The sequence below is a fragment of the Triturus cristatus genome, chromosome 10, assembly GCF_964204655.1.
Source record: "Triturus cristatus chromosome 10, aTriCri1.1, whole genome shotgun sequence".
Lineage (NCBI taxonomy): Eukaryota > Metazoa > Chordata > Amphibia > Caudata > Salamandridae > Triturus > Triturus cristatus.
In genome coordinates this window covers 1,095,108,340-1,095,121,119 of record NC_140593.1, presented here as the reverse complement: position 1 = coordinate 1,095,121,119, position 12,780 = coordinate 1,095,108,340, and the positions used below count along the sequence as shown (strand labels likewise).

Below are 12,780 nucleotides of genomic sequence, written 5' to 3'. Positions count from 1 at the left end.
GCTTAAACAAGTTGGTTACGTGGTCTATTGTAAGGGGGAAAATGCCAAAAGCGTGGAATTATTGGATTGGGAAGGTACTAATAAGTCGGTCTCCAAAAAAGTGGCTTTCATGATAGCCTTTCCTGCTTTGGACCAATTACCCACAGCTGCCTGTGGATTGCTCATTTAGCCGGAGCTAGACTGTTAATGGAATCACTAATCCATTGATGATAATCATCAGTTGCTTGATCCAGATTGGGAGATACTGGTATGATAGATTCAGTCAGGGCCCTCGTAAGTAGACCTTCCAAAATCAAGTGCCAAGGTAGATAACTAAAACTAGGCAAACTCATGGGCTCTTCCAAACTGTGGCCCACTAAGTTCAGTTGGAACATCACTACCTTAAGTTCTGACCGGGTTAACGGTAGAGAAGGAGGAACCTGAATAATACGTCAATCCGAGAAAATGCCATCCAGGTTGTTGCCACCAGAATGCGTGGGACCGCAAACTAGTTGTGATAAACCTAAAAGAGAAAAGGAGGCTATAAGATCCTGGGTATCCGGATCCTCCTTATTCACCAGGTGAAAATTGAAATCAACAAGAATAGTGAAGTCAGAGGAATTGGCTTTAATGGCCCATGGGTACTTGTCCATATCTAGAAAGAGGTTTCTAGGGCCAGGGGGTCTATAAATCAAGGCCCCATTGAGGAGTAGTGATTTGTTAGACCCATTTTGAAGGTCAGGGTTTCACAACCAGGGTGGGGTAGGGTGTCAAATCTGACCTTGAAGTTGACTTTATAGATAATTGCTAGGCCTCCGCCTCTGTTCCCAGTGTGGTCCAGCCTGATTAACGAGTAGCCAGGAGGGGTGGCAGTAACCTTGAGTTGTTTGCCACACAACTGATTTGAGTATTATTTTCCCTTTCTTTCAGACATCACCTGTCTAACTGACTCTTGTTGTCAGAACCTGTTAGAACCTGTGGTTCAGCTCAGTGGTCATGACTTGTTGTGACACTGAATCAAGGGTCTTTGGAAGAGGCCATCAGAGTATGATTGTTGTACGGGGACATTGGCCACTGCTTTTCAGATGTCTTGCCTTTCAATCCTCATGCCTACCACAGCTGTTTTCTCCCCCTCTTGCCTAAGTTATTAAGGTATGTTGTAGTGGATGGTTAGTTATTTAATTGATTTCATTTTGAGGATTATTTCCTGGTGTGCTGCAATTAATAGGCATCTAACAAACTTTATTCTGGAAGGGTTTGATTTATCCCCTCAAGAGTACATTTGTTATAGTTGTTCTTAGAGGTGAACCAATTTGCTAAACTGTTCTGTGGGATTCATGCATGGAAACTTTAAAGTGAGTGCCCTCATTCTGGGTTAAATGTAGTGAATCTATTGTAGCAATTTGTTGGTGACATAAGGTGGGATGTGGGCCCTCTGATTTCTATTGATATCAGTCAAAGATTAAAAAAATAAGAAAGATTAAAGTTGGAGAGATAAGCTTTATAAATAATATCCATCTTTAAATTCCATCAAAGAATCCTTATAGGCTATTTAAGATATTTTTCTCCTCGAGAAACAAATTAAATATAGGATCGGGTGAGCTAGAAGGCAAAGTGCCTAATTCTTGTGAAACACTAAGTTATGGAATGGCGGATTAGGAACAGACTGAATAAAGAGAGTGAGTAGATTTGTTGTGAGTATTAGGGCAATGGGTCAGTAGAATGGTGAGAGGGACAGCCATAGTTCCTTCAAACATAGGTGAGGGACTTGGCAGATGCCACCTTCACAAAGCATCCATATGGGGGCATTAACTGTAGTTACTTGCAGACGTGCTTCTTGAAGAGTTATTATTAGTTCCTTCTAAAAACTGAGGAAGTACAGTCACTGTAAATTCAGCATTCGTAAGCTGTAGTTACTTGTGAATGGGGAGCTCCTTGAAGTTGAGTGTCTTCAGTTCTTCCGAAAGCTGAAGGAGTGATGCGACTTGAAGGTCTGTGACTTCTGGGAGATGGAAGATTAGTAGAAGAAAACCTATTAGCTCGTCATCTACTTTTTTTACTTCTTGGTCGCTGGCTGGATGATATTATTGCTGCATGTGCTGTGCTGTTCAGAAGAAACATTGATCTTATCTATCAGATATGTGAGCATGTTAGTGCTTAGTACTTTGAATGAGGTGCAGAACTTGAGTGTGATGAGAATTGGAATGAAGTGGAGTTTCAGAAGTGTGTGTTTGATCTGTACACACTCAGTTTAGTCCCTTGATCTGAGCGCGTGGCTACACAGAGGTCACTTTTTCCGTGCTTTCAGGTGTTGTCAGAGATGGCAAAAAGCATGTCATTGCCTCTGTAGAGTTGAGACAGGACCAATACTGGATTGCCTTTCCAAAGTTAGAGTCATGGAAGTGACTTTGTCAATTGACACTATCAGGAAGGCGCATGCTAGCTAAGTAGTTGATGAGGGTAGTGGCAGTGATGTTATATAGAGAGCCAACCAGGAGGTGGAGTTCCCGGAGGTCCCTTTATGAAATTGTGCTTGTGGTCAGTTAGTCTCTGCCACAGAAGGATCTTCATGCTGGAGAGTGAAGTTATGGATCACTGAAGGGAGAACATGGGCATTGTGTGATTTTTTTCTTCATTTTTACATCTGTAATTAGAGAAGGCTTTTTGATTTTACCAAAAGTACATTCATCCATAGGTCTGTGATTGTGTCATTCATATTTTCATTCCACCCGCTACAGAATACAGCAGCATGGGGCAGTGGATCAGCCTGCTTTAGCCACTTCTTAACTTCACTGTGCCATTTCACGAGGAGCACAACCACGCACAGACTAATTCCCTCCAGTGCCTTGGACATCATATTGTGTTCCATGATATCAAACAATAACTTTGCTTTTAGCCATTTTTTTAAATTATGGAGAGCCCAGCAGCTTCCCCAACTAAAATGTTTTCCAAAAACCATGACAAAACAAAGCAAGCATTCACTAACCCAAAAGACAGGTGGGCAAAACCAAACCTATTGACTTTGTGAATGCTTGTTAAGGCACAGTTTATATATGATGCCCTGTTTCTACTAACTCTATCGATAATGTGGGCAGGATAGCTTTCCAGAATTGCTGTGTTGAATTGTGGGAGACTGTTTTTGCTCAAACTGGTTTTGGCGACAGAGTCAATTGCAATGTGCCTTTGTATTGAGGTGATGGAATTGACCATTATTTAAGTGGCATGAGCATTCGTGTTGGTTGAAGTTGCTGGTTGGTGGATTAAAAACCAAATTATTATACCGAATCTCTGCCATTGGAACAAATGTTGTGGTAAGGTATTCTTCATTGTATGTTTCCCTTAAAGTGTCTGGATGAACTCAGCTGTCACTGATTATTGAGAAAAGAGGCAATTAAAATAGTTTCTCAAAAGAGGACTGACTTAATTAGGAAATCAATTGGAAAACATGAGCAGCTCTGGCATAATCAGAAAAATAATCAGCTCTTATAGGCATTTCTTTTGATTGCCAATGGAGAGAGGCATTTAAAAGAAGGATGCATTTGGCAAAGATATGTCTGCCAATGCCCGTGGAAGTGGCATGTGAAGTTATTTAGTGACAGTCTTGCTTTGTCATTCTGTTCATTTACGAAGGGTTCTGTAGCCCGCTTGCCATTGATATCAGAGCACTGAAGATGTGTCACAGGGCATATTCTGTGGCATCAGGGTAAATGTTAGAGTTCATTTAGTGAAGGGGGGCTCAATTTGCCATTCCTCAATCAGTGCACACAATACATGAAGGTTCAGATATAAGCAGTGGGCAACAGGTCTGTATTCAAGTCTTTCCTGAAATGCAAGCCGAGGTCTTTGCTGTTGTGCATGGATTCAGAGCACTGAACAGTATGGGACCCTGGGCCCCCGGGGTTCTACCTCATGGCTGGATGTGACTCGAGGGTTCTTAAATAATTAGATGTGCCATGTAATGAGATGTTTGCTTTTGCAGGTATACTGGACCATTGGCACATAATGCTTTGTAAATGGAGCAAAGACATGATCCTCATTTCATATACAGGGAACCACTGATGCAATTTCAGTACATGACACTGAGGGCCTGTGGGGATACCATGGCCGTACAGCAATAAGGCTCACATTTGTGCCTTTTTACTCCACTGCCGTGGAACTGCCACACCTCCCGCCTGCCAGACCATGAAAATACTCACAATATGGTGGGCAGATGGCGGCCCTGTTTACGAGTTCGGCATTGTGGGAGCGGGCCACCACGCCACCACCCTGCTCCCACACCTTCAAACTCTTAACCGGGCCCTTACTTGGGATCAAGCAAAAACCAGTAGCCTAATTCTGAAGCCTTTGTAACCTGTGAATGAGCTTATGTGGAAGACAAGAGAAGATGCTGTTTCAACAGTCTAGCTATATCGTCAGCACAAACATCATCAGCACCACCCAGAGGTGATTGTGGAGGAGCGCTATTCATAACTAACTTGGGGATTCCCGGAATACTCCCACAACCCTCTCTCAACTCAAAAGTAATTAAATATTTACACTTTACGGGGCCCAAAACACTCTTAGAGTAATGAACTTGCAGCACTTTGTTTGAGAATGCCAACTGTGGAAGGAGAGAGTTAATGAAATATCTAATGATAATTCTCCCATCCAGCCGGTCCACTCCAATAATGTTTGCTTATTCTCTGTATTTTAAATCCCGGACGATCTACTCAGATTTTCGGAATTCCCAAGTTGATAAAATGAGTTCCTTTCAGAAATAGTCCAAATGTAAGGGTGTAATAGATAAATATTGAAATTCAGGTCACTAACAAGGAAAAGGGGGAGATCAAGAGTTCCCGAAAACTTTCCCTTTAAATGAGGTGAAAAATCATTCTCTAAGACATTTGAATTGGACGTACATTTTATTAGGATAAAATGGAAGAAGCAAATCTCAGACTTTCTTTTGTACTTGTCATTATTCTGTTAGAAATGGAGGAAATCAGCTTGATTGACAAATATGTCTTCTGTAGATGCCTGTGAGGAGCTCCAATATGTCTCACCCATCTCAAGCCACATTCACAAGGACTTGCACCAGAATAAAGACAATGATGTCCGCAGCATCACCAAGTTGCACCTGAACAAATATCTGTGAATTCCATTTTCCTATGAGCATCTCAAAGGCCTTTTAGCCATCTCCAAATATGTCCCACTGAAAAGCCTTTAAAAAATGTGGCAGCTGTTGTAAATCTTGGATGTTTCCTGATGCTCCAAATGTACTCAAGAGAGATGTTTCTTGTGAATCAGGGAACAATGTCAAACATACTAGTGAATGCAATAAATCAACCTTTCTTGATAGAAACCATGTTATCGAGATAAAATTACTTCGAATAAAGAATGAAGAAATCCATGGCGAAGAGCACCAGAGTGGTGGAAGCGCGTCAGCTGGTCCACTCCCCCACCATCCCACACAGAGGTGTGTAAAAACAAATCTGGCAAACCACTGAGAAGAGGGCGGAGTTGGAATTTTTCATACCACTGCTGCCAGCTCAGGGCTCTAAGAGTGCTAAGTGGATCCTAGAATACATATTTCTGACTTGGAAAAGACATGTGATGTGTGGGCTTAGATTACAGTAAAGGCTTGAAATTAGATTAGGGAGGCTTTATATTTTGGGCACATTCAAACAGGGAAAACTTGTATTATGAATTGTATCTTATTTGTGAAACCATAATCCCTGCTGTTTCCGACTCATAGGGGCCACCAACCTTTACTAGGGAGCAGGTGCTTGCAGATCCTCACCTTGACAGTATTCAGGATTAACACTAGATTTTGTAGAATGCTGGACATCATAATGTATATTTAAAATTGTTTTAATGCTGAGGGGTCTCTGATCCGATCAAACAAATAAATAAATAAGCTTAAACAAGGAGGATACGGCAGGATGTGCCTCAAATCCTAAAATTGGTTATACATGAAAGTATGAATTTCAAAAGATTGAAACCAGAGTAGGAATATAGGGAGAACTACAGATGAAGTTGCCAGATGGGTCCAAGTCATGAGAGCATGATGCCATTCTGCAACAACACTTATCTAAAAGGCAGACCATCTGTCCATTTTAAACAAGCTCATATTGCCTAATTACAAGTGGCATGGAGTAATCTCTATTGTTGTTCTCACATTGAAATCACTGTAACATTAACAGGTGTCATAGTCCTGCGGTGTGGAATTAACAGGAATTCTAAGTTTTGGGGAATAACGTTGAAGTCTGTGTTTCATGATGATTCCTGCATGGTTTCCTCTGGCATTTCAGATGGAGATTGTGGCTGCTTTCATCAGCCAAAATCTCTGTGCGAAACACACATAATTTATACTTGTGAGGTACTCCATCACTTCTGATAATAGGCTCATTGGAATTACGTAATTATACAAGGTAGTGCACAAGATGCATGCAGTACAGCTCTGAAATATAGAGCGACATCAGATGCTCCATGCTGTTAAGGGCAGGGCTATCTTTCTATGTGTGGAGTCTCCATAGTCGTAAATATACTATTAGTAAAATTAAAATCATAGTTTATGAACACAAAATTTAGGGACCTTAAACAAAAGTGTATGTTTACCTTTGAGAATCAGGCCCTCAGATTATCATGGCTTTACTGAAGCAGGGACTTTTAGAGCTATGCCAGACCCTGGAATCTACTCAGACTCAACTGAGTGGATGTACTGCTGTGCATAATAAAAAGTATTAAATCTGCACCCATTTGTAGGATTACTTTTGCTGGTGAAGAATTACTACTTTTTTGTGAATTGCCCCTGTGGTGTCCTGAAGACACAGAGTGAGAGGACAACTCAAGGAAGTCACTTTCTGCCACCACTCTGTACATATTTATGCATGTGTGTACATTTTCAGTATATAATATATTTGTCTTGTTCCATAGAAATGTGTTCACATATAGCAAACTCATATTGGTATTGGCACCACTTCCTATCCTGCGTGTCTTCTTATACCCTCCTGCGCAATAGTATTCTGTATCATCCTTCACCTTGTACAGCATACCATTGATTTGTAGCTATGTTTGCACTATATAAGTGTCCTAAATATAGACTTACTCAAGCATTTCCTTTTCCAACTTGTCTCAGTGGTCCTTTTTCACAATGAACGTCACTAAACTGAATTGATATTTGAATCTTGTTTAACATTGTCGAAGACAGTCAAATAACAAGACGGGGATGTGGGTCACCAGGGGAAGTAAAGTTCCAGCATCCATGACACCTGAAGAAGGACATGAGTCTTACTGCAGGTGGATTCTTCTAAGGTTACTAACGCTATGTTCTTTTGTTAGGGAACAGAAGTGATGCCCCTGCTGATCTCTGTGCTCCAAGACAAGACCCAGTGGGCGACCCCCTACGAGTTCAACCCCCAACACTTCCTCGATGCCAATGGCCGATTTGTGAAGAAGGATGCTTTTATGCCATTTTCCATAGGTAATGACAATACATGTGTGCAGCAGCAAAGTTTCTTTTTTTCACCTTCTTTGCACATTTTTCTGCAAAAAGCATGAAAATATGTGAAAGTCGCTAAGCTCTAAAAGATAGTACATTCGCAAAAAATGTGTCTTTCATTGTGCTTTTAATATTACATGATTTCTATTTTAATTTTAAAAAATCTGCTTTTGAGAAATGTTGCTGGAAACCCTTGGACACTGCTGTATACATGCTTTTCTTTTTCTTATGCAAGTGTGACTTTGTAAATCTTTCTCTCGTAATTGAGGCAAAACTTAGCAAGTTATACACATACATACAAAGTACCTGAAAGACAACACTTCGGAGAAATCTAGCAGAAGAGACAGGAGAAAAAGGTTACAAAGGCCAGTATTCAAGAACTTTGCTAAATGTTGTTCACATAATACAAATTTGAACAGTTCTAAATGAGAGTGTAACTCACTCATAGTTATTTGGAAACCTATAGCATGCTTGTGGCAAAAACGTAATGGGGTTGTTCTAGAGCGAACCAAGCCTAGACAGCTGCCTAGGTTGTAGCAGGTAATTTCTAGCTTAAACAATAAGAAGTTCCTCTAAGTCAGTGGTTAATTTGAGGCAGTCATTTCTGGTGCTCAGCACCGGCACTTGATTGTCAGCACTGGTACTTATGACAGTCTGCCACATGGTGCCGTTGTTTGCCTAATTTAGAGATGATCACAACAACAGTTGTTTATTAATTCAATATACATAAAAAACTATTACCAGCTGACCCAGCCATTCTTATAGCTTTGGGGGCCTGGAAGGTGTGAACTGTCACACTTGAAGAAGTGTGAGGTTAGTAGTTTTGTTGGTACTATCACTGGCCTCACTGGTAGGGGCAATGGGTTGTACAAGCTGCAGTAGCCTCCTGATTAGGGCCCTGGCACTTATTTTATTTTACAAATTAAGTACTACACTAAGTAAATTATTTCAGCGTTGATTATCCCATACTGAGGTCCCTGTAGTACAAGAGCAACCAGTCTCGAAGCCTACTAAGTGGACACGCAACTATGAACTAAGCCCAAGGGCAAAAGACCGCTTTACAATAGAACTACACTATACATTTTTTAGACTTGAAGTCTGTTTATTTCTTTTCAAATGTAGTCGTTCCTGCCACAAATTACAGGATATAAACTCTGGTGACTAATGTAGTTGCTGTAGACAGCTGAGTTTTGTCTAGACCAGTTTTAACTCATCATAAAGCAGCATAGAGGGTTTATGTGCCTGTTGCAAAGCACAACGTGTAGCATGCAGACCAAAGATTTGTATTTTATATAGAACGCCTAGTGGGTTACTGTTTTTGTCACAGAGATCCTATCTTGTTTTATAGTCCTTCTAATGTAGAAGGGGCAATGTGTGGTGCTCGCTGCAGTAGCCTCCTTACGAGAGCCCTGGCACTTATTATTTTATTTTTTTACAAATTAATAACTGGTTGTTAAAAAAGAATCCTTTGGGTAGTAATACATTCTTATTAGTGCAGACCATCCCAGACAGGCAGTTGTTACATTTTCAGTCCTGACTTTGTGTTTCTCCAGACCAGATACTCTTAACAAAAAATACTTATTATTATGGCTGCTATGTGACTCCTACACCTTGTAACACTCATTGTCCTATATAGAATTTCCTATATGTTTCTTTATGCACTTGTATGATTCATTGTCTCAGTATAATACCTCTGTGTGATGTAAAACACTCTGATAACCTACATGGGATGAAAGGTGATGTAAAAGAAATTAAGTAAATGTGAGAGAGGGGCTATGGAGAGGTGAGGGTCACCTCTGGATTGTAGTAGTGAAGGAATCCGTGGAGAAGCAGGTCATGGAAGGGAGTGCCTACAAAGAATATCACACCTGGCACCACCAGCCCTAGAGCCGGCCCTATAAGTGACACTTTAACAATTCAGGGCCAGATTCACAAAGGTAAATTGACACTTTTGTGTAGGTTTACAGACTACAAGTACTGTTATGACTACAGAGACTCCCCTGTTGGGGCGTAGTACTCCACATGTAAAAGGATAGACCTGCCCTATATTTTTATGTGTGGAGTTCTACGTCCCCTACTGCGGAGTCTCCACTGTTGTGAACTATTAACTCCTAGTTTGCAGATACCAAAAAAAAGTAAACTTACACAAAGTGTAAATTTACCTTTGTGAATCGGTCCCTTACTGTTTAATCGTGTTCTTGCCTAGGTCATTTGGGATGTAGGTTACCCTATATTTTACTGAAATTTTAAGCAAATGTTGCAGAAATCAAATTTTCACTCTCATATTTGGAGAGCTGAAGAGGAGAAGGGGTAGTCTGCAAACTATCAGGGACATGAAAAAATCTAAATCCCTGAAGATAAGGGAGCAGGTTAGACTATTAAAATACGCACACCACCTGCATGCAGCTTTTCTTTAACTACAATACTTTACCTTACTGCACAAAAACTGATTTTTTCCATTTTGCAGGGCGGAGAGCTTGTGTGGGTGAAAGCCTGGCCAAGATGGAGCTGTTTCTCTTCTTTGCGGGTTTACTTCAGAAGTTCACGTTCCACCCACCACCTGGAGTGACAGAGGCGGAGCTTGACCTGACCGAGGAGGTTGGCTTTACTTTGGCCCCAAAGCCTCACGGGGTCTGTGCTGTGCCTCGAGAACGAACAGTCTAGACCAGAGTGAATACAGCAGACACACAGTCTCTGAATAAACCGTGCTTGTAGGGGTGGGGTGGCTTCTAATTTCCATGCATATGAAAAATGTGCATCTGATGCTTTGATTATAAGTAAGGCTCCCAGTTTTCTGTTTTTACAGATTTTTACAGATAAATACCAGACAGAAAACAAGATGTGCTTCATGTGTGTGACTCTCCACGCTGTCTTTCATGAATTCCAGGACAACAGCTGAGCAGAGAGCATCAGAAGTTAAAAAACACAGGATGACATTTCCATAAATACAGACATATGTTAACATATAGTTGTAGTATAATGCTGTATTTACCTGAAGGTGTAGTGTTTTGCTATATTTGGCTGCCTAATTTGCTAAAACGCGACAGGCATCAAAGTATGGGCGCATGTTTATCAGTTAAATGAATGTGGAAATATACCATCTAACTGCCCCATTTATTCTCAAAACACAAAATAAATATGGATAAATCCCAATAAGATGGCCAAAAAGTAAATATGGATAAATCCAGAAGGAAATGTTAAAAAAAAAAAATACCATAAAACCGGGAGCCCTAATTATAAGTAAAGATGGAATATAGCACGGGTACCACTGCATCCGCAAGTAATGATCTGAGAGATATCAGCGCTTCTGTGTTTCAAGAGTACCAGGCGCTTACCAATGAGAATGGGGAATAACTTGCAGAATCAGAGTTATTTTGTCAATTCTTTCATGTGTTTACCATTTGCAGCTGTGTCTGTCTCCCACACAATTCACCTTTTGAAAAGTCCTGAGGTCAGGCATGCAATGTTCGCCCATTGCTCATAATCCCATTTCGATTGATATCTATTGTTACTGGTTAAATCTGAATAAATAAATGAACTTGAATGCATTTTCGATGGGATTCTCAAGCAGTGTTGGCATGTGTTTAAAGAAGAAGTGGACTCTTTACAAAAGAACAAAAATAAAGACAGAGTGTTACTTGACCGTATATATCTTGCCTTTTGGACCCATTAGCTGTGCCAACACTGTTTGTCAATGATGGGCAACATTTGTTTTTACAAACGTGACCGAGGCTGATGCTGACCATGGTGTTTCATAGGCACTTTCATGCTTCATCACTTAAGCACGCATACACATCACCTCACTTGCGTGGACCTGCGCATGAAATGGGCACCATTTTTTTTATTTCCCAAAATGAGATGACTCAATAAATAAATACATTTAAAAAAATGAAATTTAAGTACTGCGAAGGCACTTGTGTTTTTTAAGGCAAATGGGCCAGCAGCACTTTACTGCCTGGACATACACAAAAATAGAAATATGTGAAAAGGAGGGCTGTAGCAGAATGGGCGAATGGAGGAGCGAGTGGGGATATAGTGGAGGAAGCAGTGGGGAGTGGAAGGGCGATAAAATAAAAGTAAGGCAGTGTGGAGGGAAAAAGCAGCACAAGGGGGAGAAAGCAACATAGAGCATGGGGGCATTTGGCAGGGTTGAACCACACGAGGGAGACAGCGAGCAGAAATGTAGGGCAAGAGCAACACTGAGCGCGGAGCGGATATTTGACGGGAGGGAAAGCATATGAGGGATAGACACTGAAAAAATACACACACTCACATGGAGCACTTAGCCCAAAAGAAAAAGTTAGTTCCCAAAAGTGAGCAGTTAAAGTATGTACCAAGGCTGTGCTCCAGGGAAGGGGCAAAGATGAAAAGAACTTACTACTTCTGGTATTCACAGAATGCACTTACTACTTTTGGTATTCACTGAATGCACTTACTACTTTTGGTATTCACAGAATGGATTTACGACTACTAACTTTACGTCCGCACTCGGGCCGGAAATTCCGGCCCTGGGGCGGAGTTTCCGGCCCGGAGGCGGAGCTTCCGGCCCGGAGGTGGAGATTTCAGCAATGGCTAAATCTCCGCCACCGGCCATAATCCACACCTCCATGTCGGAAGCTCCGCCCCCGGGCCGGAATTTCCGGCCCGAGTGCGTACGTAAAGTTAGTAGTCGTAAATCCATTCTGTGAATACCAAAAGTAGTAAGTGCATTCTGTGAATACCAAAAGTAGTAAGTGCATTCTGTGAATACCAAAAGTAGTAAGTTTAGGATTTCGTCTTAAGTTAATTCTGTGAATCGGGCCCATCATATTTATTACACAGTTGCTAATTGGCCCTATTTCATGTGTGTCTCATTTATCCAGTCCTTTTTTCCAGCCAATAGCAGTGGAAGGGTTCAACTCTTAACAATGTGTTTAAAACTTGAAATCTTCTTCCTGGTTTAATGGAACTTGTTGAATATATTAATGGCTTGCTGTGGACTCATGAGAATCCATTAGTGTGCTCCCACACATCTTTGCATTTCATTGATATCTGGATGTACCTCTGCTACCCTCCTGCAGAGGGCTCTACCTTCAAAGCACCAGCCTTACTGTCTACATGATCAACTCTGATCCTAGGCATGGGAGCCCGCCTCCTTGTAAACATCTCAGATTGCTTTTAAAATGTGTACATCATGTAACAATAATTTAATTGTACATTAAAAGCAAGATGATCTTAGCTAGAGGAAACCTGTTGACTATTTTATGCCATAAATCATGTGTGTGCACTTACAAGGAACAAGGTCATTAGGACAAAAAAATATCTGTTTTAAATTTTCTAAAGAA

The 12,780-nt window shown here is 41.0% G+C and overlaps 1 protein-coding gene across 1 annotated transcript in view; it reads left to right on the top strand.

Moving 5' to 3' along the window:
• The window catches only part of LOC146796631 (cytochrome P450 2K1-like), an 84,467-nt gene extending 72,987 nt beyond the window's left edge, over positions 1 to 11,480 (top strand). Inside the window, exons 8-9 of the mRNA XM_085629298.1 lie at positions 7,297 to 7,438; positions 9,924 to 11,480. Coding sequence (XP_085485424.1) covers positions 7,297 to 7,438; positions 9,924 to 10,120 — 339 coding nt within the window. The 3' untranslated portion in view covers positions 10,121 to 11,480. The remainder of the gene's footprint in view (positions 1 to 7,296; positions 7,439 to 9,923) is intronic.
• Positions 11,481 to 12,780: the final 1,300 nt, after the last annotated feature.